This window comes from Macaca fascicularis, chromosome 11 (genome assembly GCF_037993035.2).
Source record: "Macaca fascicularis isolate 582-1 chromosome 11, T2T-MFA8v1.1".
Classification (NCBI taxonomy): Eukaryota; Metazoa; Chordata; class Mammalia; order Primates; family Cercopithecidae; genus Macaca; species Macaca fascicularis.
Genome location: NC_088385.1, coordinates 57,003,108 through 57,021,958, shown reverse-complemented (window position 1 = coordinate 57,021,958; position 18,851 = coordinate 57,003,108). Strand labels below are relative to the sequence as shown.

General features: G+C 44.7%; 1 protein-coding gene across 7 annotated transcripts in view; it reads left to right on the top strand.

The window, feature by feature from the left end:
- Positions 1-13,598, top strand: part of LIMA1 (LIM domain and actin binding 1) — a 106,078-nt gene extending 92,480 nt beyond the window's left edge. For 5 of the 7 annotated variants that reach the window (XM_074006819.1, XM_045365216.2, XM_005570825.4 and 2 more), the window contains 2 exons: positions 7,221-7,354; positions 11,308-13,598. In XM_074006819.1, the coding sequence (XP_073862920.1) occupies positions 7,221-7,354; positions 11,308-12,316 (1,143 nt within the window). In that variant the 3' untranslated portion in view covers positions 12,317-13,598. Of the gene's footprint in view, positions 1-3,525; positions 3,585-7,220; positions 7,355-11,307 lie in introns of all 7 variants that reach the window. The other 2 variants (XR_012420242.1, XR_012420241.1) reach the window with 2 other exon arrangements.
- The last annotated feature ends 5,253 nt before the right edge of the window (positions 13,599-18,851 follow it).

The following is an 18,851-nucleotide window of genomic DNA, read 5'->3' as shown; positions in this document are numbered from 1 at the left end:
CACAGGGTTACTTTCCTCTCTGACAGCAATGCTGCCTAGATGTGAGTGCTCAGGTCATGGTTGGGGATCAAGAACGGCTAGCAAATCTAACTTGGTGATGGATTCTGTATAACCCAGGACCTGGGGAAATCTAAGAACTAAAATCTGTTCTTGTGACTATTTGAATTCTCAATGCAGTCTTGCATCCCTCCTTCAACTGCTTGGCCAGACTTCCTTGTCCAGGATGGGGATCCCTCCCCACTCAAGTTTCATGGTCTGAACGGACGAGTGGTATGTGAAGGGGCACACCTCACTTAGGTCTCCTTTGGCACCAGGGAGAAGAAACGGAGGTAAAACTGTCTCTGTGTCTGCCTCAGACCCATGCCTACTCCTTTGGCACTGGTCACTCAGCAGTAGAATGCGGACGGCCCTGCCTGCATAGACACACACCTTGGGTTTTGAGCATTGTGTAATGACCAGAGTAAATGGGCCTGGCTGTTTGCCTGTGGTCCAGAGCTCAGATGATCATAGTGTACAGAGCCTGGTGGAACCCAGTTACATCTCCACTGTTATTTAAGGGCAATTTATTTGCTCTTCCTCAGAGTTCCCCTTTACAGTCTGCAGGCAAATATACAGATACTTTAGTAAATGTTTATAGGAAGACCTGCTGGCAGAACTGGTCTCATGGCTGCAGACTATGAACAGAAGTTGTTTCTCCACTTTGGGAAATTACATACAGCTAAGAATAAACTTGTTCACTCAGAATAGACTTTTGGATCCCACACATCCTGGAAAAAACTGTTTCTTAGTGCCTGCCTGTTATTGAAAAGAGGACATCTAAGGTACAGACTCAATTCATTTCATATTTTAGCTTAATAAAGTAAAAAATGATGGAGGTCTTTAAGGATTCTGTACACTTTGAACACTGGCCACAGAGCTTAGTTGGTAAGACTTGGTACCAATGAAGTTACAGGTTCATTCTCAAAAAGGGTGTTATTCTGAGAGCAGAGCTTAGTGGACTCTGTGAGAAGCATCAGGCCCTTTCTACTTCAAGAGACTCAGAGATCTCTCGGGCTTTATGTCCTCCCATTTGAAAGAAATCATCCCCTAAATGTTCCCAGAGGAGAGGATAGGGGAGGAAGAGGCAAGAAGATGTGACTGGCCCTAGGGAACAACTGTCTGCCCTCAGTATGCCCGGGACAACCAAGTCCCAGGCCTCCTCACAGCATTCTGCTGATGGGTGTTGAGAGAGAACACGGCAGTCTGTGTGAGAGGGCGGCACACACTGCACTGCCCCTCTCGGTGTCGTGCCAGCTGTTCCTCCCCCTGGAGACACAGTGGGAGGTTTTATGCTGGTTTGCAAAGCTGTCAAAATTATGCTAGGAGAGCATCTAGAATCTTTTCTCACTCACTCACTATTCCTGCCTTTTCAGAGGACTGTCCTTTCTTCTCTGTATAGAGCACTCTATTTAAGCTATGAATATTCCCCAAAATGCTTTCACAAAGAGTTTTACAGAAAACCAGAGGAAGAGTTAAGGCTGCACAGGGCTGGTCCAACCATTTGCTGTGTGGTGAAGAATTTCAGTTTCATTACCTAGATATTTTACACAAATTGGAAGGAATGAAAGGCATTTTGTGGTATTCTGAGGAATAGAGGCTTGACATCAATACAGAATTTTCATCTTCTTTCACTATGTGTAAAGGCTAGTTAACATCAATGTCTGTTGTCAGCTGCTCCCCCCTCCCTCCCACACACACCACAACTGGGGCCTCTATTAGACTAAAAAATATATGAGACAAGAGGGTAAAAGAATGTAAATGAAGCCATGCAAATTTGTTAGAAAAATAGCTTTAAGTGGATGGTAATCAACAGAGGGTCTATAATATCCCTCAAATGGGAAAGACAGTATTTATGAACGTCAATTATTTATAGATTACCTCATTCATTCTAGAATATCCTGAAGATATTATCTGCATATTTTTATTTGAAACAAAGGGAAGACCATACTTTGTTCAAATTGCTGTAGCAGGATTAATTTCATTTGGGTTAGCATCTGCTCTCCTCCCCAAAGGGTTTCCCTTGGTTGTGGAAATTTAACATTCCAGGACAATTTAGAAAATGCTCTCTCGGTTTGTGAGTCAGGAGTTCTGAGTTTGTGCAATGAGCAGGTCTCTGCAGACCTACCCACAAAGGCTGAGGGAGCTGAGAAGCCAAAGAAAGAGGCTGACAAATCCAGTTTCTCAGAAAGAAACATTTAATAGGAGCTTATGAACAGAAGTGATGTTTAGGAGGCCATGAGACAGTGGATCCCTGAACCAGCTCTCCAGAAAATATCCTTTATATAGCAAGGTTTTAGGATGAAACATGTGCAGCTGGTCGCGCTTGACTTTCTCGCAAAACTTATCACTGGAGTGACTGGATAAGCATCTTTATGAGGGGTTATCTATGCTCTGGGCACTATTTCCTTTATGAGGGATAATCTATGCTACAGGCATTGTTTAAAAACTTTGCTGCAGAACACCTTGGTACACAGGAGTCAAACCACCAGTTAGCATGGCGATTTCACTCCAAGATGGCATCACTCTTGCCATGCAACAGGCTGTTCTCCTGCAGTTTGAATTCTAATTCTGTTACTGACTATGTGAACTTTGATAAGACACCTGGTGTTTAACTTTCTACTTGGTAGGGGCAAAAGGTGGGAGAAGGGGAATGAAAAAAAATCTCTTACTAACTGAAAAAATATATTGTGAAGATAAAAAATGTCTAACATTGTCATATTGGCAGTGTTTTAAACATGGCTGTGCCAAGTCTGAGCATGCCATGAAGGCATGGGCAGGATGTATGCCAGGCCTGTGATAATGGTAGAGATTTTTGGGCACTGACTATGCTTCCTGTTGTCTGAATAGACATGGGGGCAATTACAGAAAAGTGGCTGAGAGCCCAGGACAGAGAAAATAAAGGGGAGGCACAGCCGGAGCCGCTGTGAGTTGGCATTTTACCATGTCGGGACCCTCTTGTCTTTATGAAACTAGAAGGGGCCCTTAGGCAGCAGCTGCTGCGTAAACCTTAAATAATATTGAAAAGGGTTGATGTGAGAAATGAATAGGAATAATGGGACTCTGATAGGTCTGGCTAGTTAGAAGCTTGAGGTTAGTCAATTATGGGAGCTAGCAATCTATTAACTTGATGTTAAGGAGGAAGACAGACTTCGCTCCGTGTGGGTGAAGGCTCTATTAAAGAGAGAGCCGATGTGGGTCAGGTGTGGGAGGTAGTAAGACACTAAAGAATTGTTAATGAGACACTCCTTGTGTGGGTGAAGACTTATAAAAGCTCGCTCTCCTGAGCTGGGATATGTTCCAGCCTCAGGTAGATACGAGTGAGGCTGATTTTGCCATGATTAGCAGAGTTACTTAAAAAGGAAAAAAAGAAAAATGTGGTCTTATTCTTGGATCTGAGTCTCTGAGTTTCAGCTCAGCTGCAGTAAAGCTCTCCAGGGCACACCAAATGCTGTGTACTCATTAAAGGTTCCTGTTTGTCTCTTCCAGCTTCTGCCTCCTGCTCCCGGTACCTAATTTCTGCTCCTGCCTTCCACTTTCCTCCTAATGTGAGCTCAACTTTCAGCTTTCTCACAGGTTCTCCTTTCCTTCTGTTCCCTGGGCTGCTTCCCCGTCCCACAGTGTGTGCCTCCCCTTCGTGTATTTGTGGTGGAGGCATGCTGTGCGTCCTTCCATTCCCCTTTAGCGGAACAGCATCCATCTCCTCTTATCCCATGTAAAGTTTCTGTCTCCTGCTGTGTCTACTGACCAGAATGAGCACTTACTCTCCTACATCTATTTCAAGTGTTAAAAATACAGAATTCCAGGCTGGGCGCAGTGGCTCACGCCTGTAATCCCAGCACTTTGGGAGGCCGAGGTGGGAGGATCATTTGAGGTCAGGAGTTCAAGACCAGCCTGGCCAACATGGTGAAACCCCATCTCTACTAAAAATACAAAAAATAGCCGGGTGTGGTGGCACACGCCTGTAATCCCAGCTACTCAGGAGGCTGAGGCAGGAGAATCGCTTGAACCCGGGAGGCAGAGCTTGCAGTGAGCTGAGATCGCACCACTGCACTCCAGTCTGGGTGACAGAGCGAGACTCTGTCTCAAAAATAAAAACAAAAAAATGCAGAATTCCCTTTCTGCAACTGAAAATTACTTTTAATCTGATAAATACATTTGTCCTACTTTTACATTGTGTGAGTTATGATTTGCACAGGCTCTCTCCAATAGCTTCCATTATACTATTACACCAAAAATTTCTGCTTTTTTTTTTTTTTTTTGAGATGGAGTCTCGCTCTGTCACCAGGCTGGAGTGCAATGGCACAATCTCGGCTCACTGCAACCTCCACCTCCCAGGTTCAAGTGATTCTCCAGCCTCAGCCTCCCGAGTAGCTGGGACTATAGGCCCATGCCACCATGCCCAGCTAATTTTTGTATTTTTTAGTAGAGATGGGGTTTCACCATGTTGTCCAGGATGGTCTCGATCTCTTGACTTTGTGATCCACCCACCTTGGCCTCCCAAAGTGCTGGGATTACAGGCGCGAGCCACCGCGCCCGGCCTATTCTGCTTTTTAATATCTCTCCTTTTGTTGTTGTTTTTGAGACAAAGTCTTGCCCTGTCTCCAAGGCTGGAGGGCAGTGGTGAGATCTCAGCTCTTTGCAGCCTCCGCTTCCTGGGTTCAAGTAATTCTTGTGCCTCAGCCTCTCGAGTAGCTGGGATTACAGGCGCCTGCCACCACACCCAGCTAATGTTTGCATTTTCTGTAGAGACAGGGTTTCACCATGTTGGCCAGGCTGGTCTGGAACTTCTGACCTCAAGTGATCCACCTGCCTTGGCCTCCCAAAGTGCTGGGATTACAGGCGTGGGCCACCGCACCTGGCCAGTTTATCTCCTACCTAGACAAAGACCTAGTCCTTTTAGAGAAAACTTAATTAAAACTCTGCAAAGATATCTCCATTTAGCAGTGTCCATATAAGAAAAAAATAATTCTGAGTTCCAAATACTAAAATGTGTTAATTACTTGCAACAACATTCATTACAATAACATTTGGTCATATTTAAATACCTCCCTTATGCTTGGTAAACTAGGTTGTAACCTGTGGTCTTTTGATTCTTTAGATGTTTCTTTTTAGGACACTGCCCCTAGAATGAAGCAGAGTCCTGGTAACTAGCCATTTCCACTCAGCTTTGTTCCTTCCTTCTGAAATCCCTTGGGCACTACTTGGGAGTCTACCACTAATTTTATTAAACTTCCTTTTATAGATTTCTTTATTTTCATTTTATGCACATTTTCTGCTCTCATTTCCTGCCCAAATCTACTTGGAAAACCATTTATATTTTTTGCTTCACCTCCTAGTGAATCATGTGGCAAGTGAACCAGCAGTCTGAATTTTTATGGGCCTATTTTGGGGTTTTTTTTTTTTTGAGAGGAAGTCTCACTCTGTTGCCCAAGCTGGAGTGCAGTGGCTCAATCTCAGCTCACTGCAACCTCCACCTCCCAGGTTCAAGCGATTCTCCTGCCTCAGCCTCCTGAGTAGCTGGGACTACAGCCACATGCCACCATGCCTGGCTAATTTTTGTATTTTTAGTAGAGACGGGGTTTCACTATGTTGGCCAGGCTGGTCTTGAAATCCTGACCTCGTGATCTGCCCACCTCAGCCTCCCAAAGTGTGGGATTATGGGTGTGAGACACTGCACCCAGCCTGTTTTGGTTTTTTTTTACTCAAAATTCTATCTTGCCCATAACCTGGTTCATTTTAGGCTTAACTATCCAGGTCCTGGGCCTTGGGATTAGTTCGCGTTACTTACCATCATGTGTTTTCTGGTGAGTCCAGGCTGATCATGGCAGCAAAAGCACCTCCTAATTGCCTATGAAAGCTTCTGGCCACCTAAGCTGCCTCCTGCATCTGCTGGTTGAGGTGTTTGTGTTGGACAAGTCAAGAGTTAACTCCCATACACCTAGGGACTTTGTATTCCCACCTCCTCCCCACCCCTTAGTAGCCACGTAACTATTCCTTTTTTTTTTTTTTTGAGATGGAGTCTTGCTCCGTCACCCAGGCTGGAGTGCAGTGGTGCGATCTCGGCTCTCTGCAAGCTCCGCCTCCCATGTTCATGCCATTCTCTTGCCTCAGCCTCCCGAGTAGCTGGGATTACAGGAGTGCACCACCATGCCTGGCTAATTTTTGTATTTTTACTGGAGACGGGGTTTCACCATGTTGGCCAGTCTGGTCTCGAACTCCTGACCTCATGATCTGCCCACATCAGCCTCCTAAAGTGCTGGGATTACAGGCATGAGCCACTGCGCCCGGCCAATGTAAGTATTTCTTATCGTGTAAAAGCTTATAATATTTTTGGAATTCTGGCTTTTACCAGTGCTAGAATACCAACTGTTTTATATTCTTTAGGATTGAGTTTGTCATGTAGAACCACTGTGCCCATGTTTGTTCCAACTTTACAAACAGTCCATGAACTCCCTGTCATTAATACATTAACCAGTGCATTTCCCATGGCTTCCGTTTTTCTCTCCATTGGTTTTTAGAAGTATTATGAAACCTATAGCTTTAATGGGCTATGCTTCCTTCTGGTGTCCTAATAAAATAGTTTGTGTCTCTTATAAATTGTTCCACTTGTGTGTCAGTTTTGACTTGTTTAAAAATATTATGTCTAGTTGATTGAACAAATCAAGATTATAAGCAGAGGAGAATAAAAGGGACTTTACTGAAATGTCTTTCCTTATTCCCAAAGTCAAATGTTCTTCCGCTCCTTGAAATTTATCCCCTTTAGAATCTGTCCTGTGTTTACTTGGCACTTGAATCAAACTTCTTTCTTCTGTGTGTGATAACATTTTCTCCTAATTCCTGCCCTTCCCCCATCCCTTCCCTGTCCCTTCCCCCATTCCCTGCTCCTAACATTTTTTATGTGGGTCATGACTTGTCTAAGCCTTTCTTTGCAATCCAGACCTAGCTCCACCTATCCTTGGTGGCTGCTGCATTTAGAGCAGCCAGACAGTTTGGGAAGGGAATATCAAGAGAGCCTCTTGGCTTTAAAGAGTCAGCTGATAGAATGGTAGCAGGTTTAGTGCTCCATAAGAATTGACTGACCAGCTAAGAGAGCCCTTAGACAAAGTAAATTCTAGGGCCCATCTCAAGACAGTGCTAACTCATCGCTGCCCATGCTAAAGTTGTCTTTTTCCTTTTCCTAGAAGTTTCAGGCACCTGCAAGAGAGACCTGTGTGGAATGTCAGAAGACAGTCTATCCAATGGAGCGTCTCTTGGCCAACCAGCAGGTGTTTCACATCAGCTGCTTCCGTTGCTCCTATTGTAACAACAAACTCAGGTAAGCCAGCCCAAAACAAGTTGTCTGTCTATAACTGGAACTCTTGAGGGAGTCTTTGGCTTTTAGAGCACTGGTGCTAAAAGCTACTGTGCTAATGATGTTCTGTTGAAGGCTCTTGAATAAAGTAAAAAGCATCATTTAGTGACAAGTCTTTCATACCAAATAATGATGGTGTTTGGAACTTCTTGGTATACTGATATGTTAATTTACATGTTAGAACTGAAGCTTAAGTAATATGAGTTGCAGGTAAAACCCCCAGTGACCTAATTTAATAGAATGTTTTCCCTTGGTATCATAGAATCACAAAGTTAAGAAATCTCAAGAGGTTACTTGCTTAAGCCCTTGCTTGTCTTAACCACTGTATAAATGATAATAATGGCAATAATAATGGCCCCTGGAGAGCATGTCTTTTTCTCTATGTTGCCTCACTTTATTTCTGAGAAAATAGTTGCTACATATCATTTCTTCCAAGTAACTCAAAGTGCAAATACAAATGTGACAAATTGTGGAAACATTCCAAATCAACTCATTTTAATCACAGAGTCTTACAGAAGGAAGTAACCAAGATGTCACTTTTTCCAGCTTTCCTTCCCAAGCAATCCCTCCTAAAATGCTCTTGAAAGATGTTTTGGCATCTGCGTGACATTTCTAGCTATTAGATAGCTCTAGCTAGACAGCTTCTCCAAACGTGGAGCCAAAGTGTACCTCAGTAACTTCCACTCATTAGTTCTTTTTCTGCCCACTCTTAATTTTTTCTCCAAAGCACCTTTTTTTGTTGTTGTTGAGATGGAGTCTCGCCCTGTTACCCAGGCTGGAGTGCCGTGGAGCCATCTCAGCTCACTGCAATCTCCGCCTCCTGGGTTCAAGCGATTCTCCTGCCTCAGTCTCCCGAGTATGGGACTACAGGCACGTGCCACCATGCCCAGCTAATTTTTTGTATTTTTAGTAGAGATGAGGTTTCACCATGTTAGCCAGGATGGTCTCAATCTCCTGACCTCCAGATCTACCCGCCTTAGCCTCCCAAAGTGCTGGGATTATAGGTGTGAGCCACTGCACCTGGCCTAAAGCACCTGATTTCTTTTGTGGAAATGCTGCCATTTTATACCCCCTTTAAAATTTGTGACTCTTCAGAACGGTTCTTAATTTAAGGGAAAAAACTTAAAAAAGATAAAATTTATCCTGCAAGAGACACCAAATCTCCTAAAGGCTTGTCTAGGGCTGACATTAGGGAAAAACTACCTCCTGTCAACTCCTCACTGTTCTTCTATTAATCACAGCTTATATCTAGATGTGGTGGCTCACACCTGTAATCCTAGCACTTTGGGAGTGCCCAGGTAGGAGAATCACTTGAGGCCAGGAGTTCAGGACTAGCCTGGGTAACAGAGAGAGACCCCATCTGGTTTTTCTTTTTGAGATAGAGTCTCACTCTGTTGCCCAGGCTGGAGTGCAGTGGCGTGATCCTGGCTCACTGCAACCTCTGTCTCCCAGGTTCAGGTGATTATCATGCCTCAGTCTCCTGAGTATCTAGGATTACAGGCATACACCACCACGCCCAGCTAATTTTTTTTTTCCCCCAGAGACAGAGTCTTGCTCTGTCGCCCAGGCTGGAGTGCAGTGGCGTGATCTCGGCTCACTGCAACCTCCACCTCCCAGGTTCAAGCGATTCTCCTGCCTCAGCCTCCCGAGTGGTTGGGACTACAGGCATGTGCCACCTCGCCTGGCTAATTTTGTACTCTTCATAGAGATGAGGTTTCACCATGTTAGCCATGCTGGTCTTGAACTCCTGACCTCAGGTAATCCGCCCTCCTTAGCCTCCCAAAGTGCTGAGATTACAGGTGTGAGCCACTGTGCCTGGCCAATTTTTGTATTTCTTAGTAGAGACCACCATGTTGGTCAGGCTGGTCTCAAACTGCTGACGTCCAGTGACCCGCCCACCTCAGCCTCCCAAAGTACTGGGACCGCACCTGGCCGGAGACCCTATCTCTATGAAAAATTTGGGGAGGCTGAGACTGAGGCTGGAGGATCACTTCAGCCCTGGAAGTCAAGGCTGCAGTGAGCTATGATCATACCATTGCACTCCAGCCTGGGTGACAGAGCAAGACCTCAACTCAAAAAAAAAAAAAGGCTGAGTGCAGTAGTTCACGCCTGTAATCCCAGCACGCTTGGAGGTCAAGGCCAGAAGATCACTTGAGCCCAGGAGTTCAAGACCAGCCTGGCCAACATGGTGAAACCCCATCTCTATTAAAAAATACAAAAATGACCAGGCATGGTGGCTCATGCCTGTAATCCCAGCACTTTGGGAGGCCAAGGAGGGCGGATCAAGGGTCAAGAGATCGAGACCATCCTGGGCAACATGGTGAAACCCTGTCTCTACTAAAAATACAAAAATTAGCTGTGCATGGTGGCCCACGCCTGTAGTCCCAGCTACTCGGGAGGCTGAGGCAGGAGAATTGCTTGAACCCAGGAGGCGGAGGTTGCAGTGAGCTGAGATCATGCCACTGCACTCCAGCCTGGCGACAGAGTGAGACTCAAACAAAACAAAACAAAACAAAACAATACAAAAATTAGCCAGGCGTGGTGGCGCACTCCTGTAATCCCAGCTACTTGGGAGGCTGAGGCAGGAGAATTGCTTGAACTTGGGAGGCAGAGGTTACAGTGAGCCGAGATTGTGACACTGCACTCCAGCCTGGGCGACAAATCAAGATTCTCTCAAAAAAAAAAAAAAAAAGATAAACTCATATGTATATACACCATTAAGAATAGAGTTAATTCAAACACAGAAGCTTGATGATGGCTACCCAGAAACACTGACTCCAAATGAATGGGGTCAGCATTCCAAAGTGGAGAAAGTTAAAGTTTCACTTATGTAGAAATTTTAGCAAAGATTATGACATTTTTCATATAAGACCAGTGCATATACTGCAGTGATTTGATTGGTTACAGATTGCTCCATTCTAAGGAAGATTATCACTCTGTAAAGGAGGGATAGTGATCGGAGGGGGTCTTATCTCTGGTGCCCTTTGGTCTTCATTATTTATAGTGAAAAGACAGAGTTGCAGCTACATGCTGTGTGACCCATGCATAGCCACATTCCTCTCAAGGCTCAGAATTAAAGTTTCTATTATTGTTGTTTCTTTTTCTTCTTCTTCTTCTTTTTTTTTTTTTAAAGACAGTCTCACTCTGTCACAGTGGTACAGTCTCAGCTCACTGCAACCTCTGCCTCCCAGGTTCAAGTGATTCTCCCACTTCAGCTTCCCAAGTAGCTGGGACTACAGGCACATGCCACCACGCCCAGCTTATTTTTTAATTTTTTTGTAGAGATGAGTTATCACTATGTTGGCCAGGCTGGTCTCAAACTCCTGGGCTTAAGCGATCCTCTCACCCTGGCCTCCCAAAGTGCTGGGATTACAGGCATGAGACACCGCGCCCAATCCATGCTTTGTGTTATGATAAGAAAACAAATGTGCTAAAATGGGGTAAGGAATTCCTGGTCACTGAAGAGCTTTTATTTTTATTTATTTATTTATTATTTTTTTTTGAGACAGAGTCTCGCTTAGTCGCCCAGGCTGGAGTGCAGTGGCACGATCTTGGCTCACTGCAAGCTCCGCCTCCCGGGTTCACGCCATTCTCCTGCCTCAGCCTCCCGAGTAGCTGGGACTACAGGCGCCCGCTGCCTCGCCCGGCTAATTTTTTGCATTTTTAGTAGAGACGGGGTTTCACCGTGTTAGCCAGGATGGTCTCGATCTCCTGACCTCGTGATCCGCCCGCCTCGGCCTCCCAAAGTGCTGGGATTACAGGCGTGAGCCACCGCGCCCGGCAACTGAAGAGCTTTTAAAGATCTTTTTCTTACTTAGCATCTTCTGAAAATATTGGAATTGCCAGGTTTTAGCCTCCTGGTATAAGTGAGAGTATGAAGATTTGCTAACTTTATGCTCTTTTTCTTTTAATGACAGTCTAGGAACATATGCATCTTTACACGGAAGAATCTATTGTAAGCCTCACTTCAATCAACTCTTTAAATCTAAGGGCAACTATGATGAAGGCTTTGGGCACAGACCACACAAGGATCTATGGGCAAGCAAAAATGAAAGCGAAGAGATTTTGGAGAGACCAGCCCAGCTTGCAAATGCAAGGGAGACCTCTCACAGCCCAGGGGTGGAAGATGCTCCTATTGCTAAGGTGGGTGTCCTCGCTGCAAGTATGGAAGCCAAGGCGGCCTCTCAGCAGGAGAAGGAAGACAAGCCAGCTGAAACCAAGAAGCTGAGGATCGCCTGGCCACCCCCCACTGAACTTGGAAGTTCAGGAAGTGCCTTGGAGGAAGGGATCAAAGTGTCAAAGCCCAAATGGCCTCCTGAAGATGAAATCAGCAAGCCCGAAGTTCCTGAGGATGTCGATCTGGATCTGAAGAAGCTAAGACGATCTTCTTCACTGAAGGAAAGAAGCCGCCCATTCACTGTAGCAGCTTCATTTCAAAGCACCTCTGTCAAGAGCCCAAAAACTTTGTCCCCACCTATCAGGAAAGGCTGGAGCATGTCAGAGCAGAGTGAAGAGTTTGTGGGCGGAATAGTTGCAGAAAGGAAACAAGTGGAAAATGCCAAGGCTTCTAAGAAGAATGGGAGTGTGGGAAAAACAACCTGGCAAAACAAGGAATCTAAAGGAGGAGAGACAGGGAAGAGAAGTAAGGAAGGTCATAGTCTGGAGTTGGAGAATGAGAATCTTGTAGAAAATGGTGCAAACTTTGATGAAGATGATAACAGCTTCCTCAAACAACAGTCTCCACAAGAACCCAAGTCTCCAAATTGGTCCAGTTTTGTAGACGACACCTTCGCTGAAGAATTCACTACTGAGAATCAGAAATCCCAGGATGTGGAACTCTGGGAGGGAGAAGTGGTCAAAGAGCTCTCTGTGGAGGAACAGATAAAGAGAAATCGGTATTATGATGAGGATGAGGATGAAGAGTGACAAATTGCAATGATGCTGGGCCTTAAATTCATGTTAGTGTTAGCGAGCCACTGCCCTTTGTCAAAGTGTGATGCACATAAGCAGGTATCCCAGCGTGAAATGTAATTTACTTGGAAGTAACTTTGGAAAAGAATTCCTTCTTAAAACCAAAAAACAAAACAAAACAAAACAAAAAAACATATTCTAAATGCTAGAGATAACTTTACTTAAATTCTTCATTTTAGCAGTGATGATATGCATAAGTGCTGTAAGGCTTAGAACTGGGGAAATATTCCACCTTATAATAGCCCAGATTCTACTATATTCCCAAAAGGCAATATTAAAGTAGATAGATGATCAGTAGTATATTGTTACACACTATTTTGGAATTAGAGAACATACAGAAGGAATTTAGGGGCCTAAACATTACGACTGAATGCACTTTAGTATAAAGGGCACAGTTTGTATATTTTTAAATGAATACCAATTTAATTTTTTTAGGATTTACCTGTTAAGAGTTTATTTAGTCTTTAAATTTTTTTAGATTAATTTTCTGGCTGTGATATATATAAGGAATTTACTACTTTATGTCCTACTCTCTAAACTATATCCTGAACTCGACGTCCTGAGGTATAACACAACGGAGCACTTTTTGAGGCAATTGAAAAACCAACCTACATTCTTCGGTGCTTGGAGAGATCTATCTCCCAAATAAGCTTTTGTATCTGCCAATGAATTTACTGTACTCCAAATGATTGCTTTCTTTTCTGATTATATCTGTGCTTCTCATAATTTACTGAAAGCTGCAATATTTTAGTAATACCTTTGGGATCACTGTCCCCCATGTTCCATGTTAGAGCAAAGTGAAGAGTTTAAAGGAGGAATAAGAAAGAACTGCTTTACACCATTTGAGCTCAGACCTCTAAGCCCTGTATTTCCCTTATGATGTCCTCTTTTTGAGATACTAATTTTTAAATACTTATTAGCTCTGAAATATATTGATTTTTATCACAGACAGTATTCCCAGGGTGAAATTAAACCAACTATAGGCCTTTTTCTTGGGATGATTTTCTAGTCTTAAGGTTTGAGGACATTATAAACTTGAGTACATTTGTTGTACACAATTGATATTCCAAATGTATGGATGGGAGGGAGAGGTGTTTTAAGCTGTAGGCTTTTCTTTGTACTGCATTTATTAGAGATTTAGCTTTAATATTTTTTAGAGATGTAAAACATTGTGCTTTCTTAGTCATGCTTAGTCTGAAACATTTTTATTCAATAAAGATTTTAATGAAAATTTGAACTTTTCAATGTTTCTCTTCCATTTTTTTTTTACATTATTACTGTCTCTCAGGATCTCAGTTTGGGAAGAAAAACATGGTACTACTTTTTTTAGTTGAAGAGACACGTCATCAATACATCTCACCACTAGATGGTAGTGTTGGGCTGATTTTGGATTTCAGTCCTCCCTAAAGGAAGACAAATTTTTCTGGAAAATTGCAGGCAACTTGGCAAGAGAATTAATGTGTGCACTCAAAATGAGCTATTTTACCAATTTGAAATCCAGTGGTGGTTTTTATTGTTTATAGCATTCAACATTGAATAATTCACCTTACAATTATGCCTAGCATGCTGAATGGATTTCCAAATGTCTCTGCTGAAAATGGACTTGTTTTTTACTTTAGGCAGATGCTTTTTTTTTTTTTGAGACACAGTCTTGCTCCGTCGCCCAGGCTGGAGTACAGTGGCATGATCTTGGCTCACTGCAACCTCCACCTCCCCAGTTCAAGTGATTCTCCTGCCTCAGACCTCCCAAGTAGCTGGGATTACAGACGCCTGCTACCATGCCTGGCTAATGCTTGTATTTTCAGTAGACTCGGGGTTTCACCATGTTGGCCAGACTGGTCTCAAATTCCTGACCTTGTGAACCACCCACCTCTGCTTTCCAAAGTGCTGGATTACAGGAGTAAGCCATTGCGTCTGGTGCTTTTTTTTTTTTTTTCCTTTGTTTAAAATCGATGTTCACACTAAGTGGGCAGATGCATTTTTGACTAATTGATATCCTTGCCTGTAGAGGCAACTGCCCCAATTGTTAAGGTTTTTTTTTTTTTAATTGGTAGGGTTGAAATGTGGATTTCCTTGGAGAGTAAGGCATGCTTTTTAAGTCATCTGTTATATTTTCCAGGATCCCTGTGTTTTCTCGAGTCTTGCCTAGTTTTCTGAGTGGTTGGTAGGATACTGCTTTCTGCTCTTGCCCCCACCAAGTCATTTAAAGATCCATGTTCAGACCAGGCGCAGTGGCTCACGCCTGTAATCCCAGCACTTTGTGAGGCCGAGGCAGGCGGATCACCTGAGGTCAGGAGTTGGAGACCAGCCTGGCCAACATGGCGAAAACCCATCTCTACTAAAAATGCAAAATTAGCCAGGCGTGGTGGCACGTGCCTGTAATCCAAGCTACTCTGGAGGCTGAGGCAGGAGAATCGCTTGAACCCAGGAGGGGCAGGTTGCGGTGAGCCGAGATCACAGCATTGCTCCAGCCTGGGCAACAAGAGCGAAATTCCATCTCAAAAAAAAAAAAAATCCATGATCATTGAACAATTAATCCAAAAGCTCCTGATATAAAATATCCAATCCTGGCTTGAACTTCTGTGACTTGCATTTTACTCTAATCCATCCACATGGTACTCACATTATGCACTGACTTTATACAAAAAAGTCTAAGTACCTGTGGATATCAGTTGAGTGTGCCACCACTTGGGGACTGAGATTACCCAAAAGAAGAGCTCTTTTTGGGCGGGTGTGGTGGCTCCCAGCACTTTGGGAGACCAAGGCAGGTGGATCACAAGATCAGGAGTTCAAGACCAGCCTGGCCAGCATGGTGAAATCCCATCTCTACTAAAAATACAAAAATTAGCTGGGCATGATGGTACGTGCCTGTGGTCCTGTTATGCCGAGACCGTTTGTTCCCCAAAGAAGACCACCAGAGTCCAGAGTCAAAGCCAAGCGGCAAGGATCTTTACTACAAGTTCGAACCTGGTCCCTCCATTCCACAGTATACAAGAGGGCCCCGAACAATGCGAGCGTTTGCTTTTTATAGCCCGAGAGTTACAGGGGAACAAAGGAATTCTTTTGGTTCCCGCGCTTTCAGTAAAACCTTGAACGGCTGTCTCCTTATCGGAGACTTTCCAGGTGGTGTTTGTACTGGGCTCAGGGAGTTTGAGAGAGATATGGCAATATGTGGTGGGATGGGAGGATGGGATGTGTTTGTACTGGGCTCAGGGAGTTTTTAGCCCGGGGCTGAGGAATGTGCCCAGCTCCTTTCAGTCCCAGGTACTCAGGAGGCTGAGGCAGGAGAATCGCTTGAACCCAGGACATGGAGGCTGCAGTGAGCCGAGATTGCACCACTGCATTCCAGCCTGGGCAACGGAGTGAGACTCCATATTTCTATGCCTTTCAAGGGCTAAGATATAGACATATCATGAGTACACAGAGTAGGAACAAGGAATAGCTCCAGAGTCAATATAAAGAAAGGATGTCTTAGTCAAAAGAATGACCAGATAACACCAAACATTCTTAGAAAACAAAAGCAGCCAAACAGAAAAAGCATTAATCATTTGTTATTTTAGCTCTCTAAATGAAGGCTACCTTGTTTGGACCTGGTATATCACTGGTGACTATAGGGTGATGAGAGCTTTTCTGTTGGTAAGGCAGAAAAAGGGGCTAGCTTGGGACTTGAGATGGTTAAGGAGGCTCTCTCTGCTCATGACTGCTACAGGCCAGCTTGGTTCCAGTGACTTGCTGGATCACTCTTGGCCAAGGTGAAAGCGAATTTGCTTTGCATTACATATATCATTAGCAATGTTTCCCAACAGCCAAGAGACTGGGAATTGGTACATGCTCATTTTTCTGGGGATAGAATCATGAATAGGGGCCAGGCACAGTGGCTCATGCCTGTAATCCCAGCACGTTGCGAGGCCAAGGCAGGCAGATCACCTGAGGTCAGGAGTTGGAGACCAGCCTGGCCAACATGGCGAAACCCCATCTCTACTAAAAATACAAAATTAGCTGGATGTAGTGGCATGCACCTGTAATCCCAGCTACTTGGGAGGTTGAGGCAGGAGAATTGCTTGAACCCAGGAGGCGGAGGTTGCAGTGAGCCGAGATTGCGCCATTGCACTCCAGCCTGGGTGACAGAGCAAGACTCCATCTCAAAAAAAAAAAAAAAAAAAAGAATCATGAATAGGGTGTCAGACCAAGATCATTGTGTACGGGTGGTTCCTGCATGCTAAGTTAGTATGTCTTCTGTTCCTTGAGATGCTGATTGAAAATCCCATAGGGCTGGGTTTATTTTATTACTTCCTTTTAAAATACATCTTTTTTTTTTTTTTTTGAGATGGAGGCTCCATTTGTTGCCCAGGCTGGAGTGCAGTGGCATAATCTCGGGTCACTGCAACCTCCGTCTCCTGGGTTCAGGTGATTATCCTGCCTTAGCCTCCAGAGTAGCTGAGACTACAGGCACCTGCCACCATACCTAGCTAATTTTTGTATTTTTGTACAGGTGGGTTTTTGCCATGTTGGCCAGGCTGGTCTTGAACTCCTGACCTCAGGTGATCTGCCTGCCTCAGCCTCCCAAAATGCTGGGATAAGAGGCATGAGCCACCGTTCCCAGCCCTTTAAAACTGTATCTTAATATAGTGTAGTTACCATGAAGCTATTGCTGGGTTTGGATGGAAGTGGCTTCAGCAGTGGCTCACAGAACAGCAGCAGTGACATCACCTACGAGTTTGTTAGAAATAGGAAATGCAAATTCGTAGATCCTAGCCCCAAACTCCTGAAAGCAGGATCTCTCTGGATGGGGTCCAGGAACTTAAAGAAACTCTCCTTGTGCGAGATGGGACAAGCTAATATCTGAGCTATTGCTAAAGTTTGAGAGGCACTGAACTAAAATGAAGCAAACCAGCCGAGCTCGGTGGCTCACACCTGTAATCCCAGCACTTTGGGAGGCCCAGGCAGGTGGATCACCTGAGGTCAGGAGTTTAAGAGCGGCCTGGCTAACATGGTGGAACCTCGTCTCTAATAAAAACATAAAAATTAGGCCAGGCCCGGTGGCTCACGCCTGTAATCCTAGCACTTTAGGAGGCCGAGGCAGGCGGATCACGAGGTCAGGAGATCGAGACCATCCTGGCTAACAGGGTGAAACCCCGTCTCTACTAAAAATACAAAAAATTAGCCGGCCGTGGTGGCAGGCGCCGGTAGTCCCAGCTACTTGGGAGGCTGAGGCAGGAGAATGGCGTGAACCCGGGAGGCGGAGCTTACAGTGAGCTGAGATCGTGCCACTGCTCTCCAGCCTGGGTGACAGAGCGAGACTCCGTCTCAAAAAAAAAAAAAAAAAAAGAAAGAAAGAAAAATTTCAGCCGGGTGTGGTGGCTCAAGCCTGTAATCCCAGCCCTTTGGGAGGCCCAGGCAGGTGGATCACTTGAGGTCAGGGGTTCCATGGCTAACATGGCAAAACACCATCTCTACTAAAAATACAAAAATTAGCCAGGTGTGGTGGCACCTGCGTGTAATCCTAGCTACTCAGGAGGCTGAGGGGAGAGAATCGCTTGAACCCAGGAGACAGAGGCTGCGGTGAGCCGAGATCCCGCCACTGCACTCCAATCTGGGCTGCAGACCGAGACTCTGTTTCAAAAAAAAAAACTTTAGGCTGGGCGGAGTGGCTCACGCCTGTAGTCCCAGCACTTTGTGAGTGTGAGAAATGGGAAAGTTCTTTTTTGAAGATTATAAAAAGTCACAATTTCTTACTATAAGATTGCTACCCACTATGTGTGTGTGTGTGTGTGTTTTCCAAATCAGCTGTCCTAGCTTGCTCCGGCATGCCTGGACAGAACTAGACAAGCCCCAGCCTATAGTGCATGCCATTCCTTATTTGGAGATGCTTCCCTAAAGATCCCTGGGCAACTTCCTTTTCTTTCTTTGTTCTGTTCCCCTTACCCAATTAAAAAAGTTTTAAACTAATAGCCAATCAGGTAAAGTGTAAAATGTGAGGTCCTATTCAGCCAATGGAAAATGGACACAGCAGTAGGGTAGATGAGTCAGATTATAAATAACTCTGTCTCCTTTGTTCTGTGTGTTCTCCTGGCTGGACAGCTTTTGAGTAGCACCCTTTCTGCAGAAAGTAAAGCTTGCCTTGCTGAAAGATCATTTGTTCCTGCGTTGTTGTTGTTTTTTTTGTTTGTTTGTTTGTTTTTGGGGGTTTTTTTGCGACACCAAAAACTTCATTCCCAACAGGGATGCTGCGACAGGTGGATCACTTGAGGTCAGGAGTTCGAGACCAGCCTGGCCAACATGGTGAAACCCCAGGCTCCATCAAAAAATGCAAAAATTACTCCAGTGTGGTGGCACGTGTCCGTAGTCCCAGCTACTCGGGAGGCTGAGAAGGGAGGATCTCTTGAACCCAGAGGCGGAGGTTGCAGTGAGCAGAAATAGCACCATTGCACTCCAGCCTGGGTGTGATACTGACTCCTTCACACAAAAAAATACGCAAACAAACCAGCCA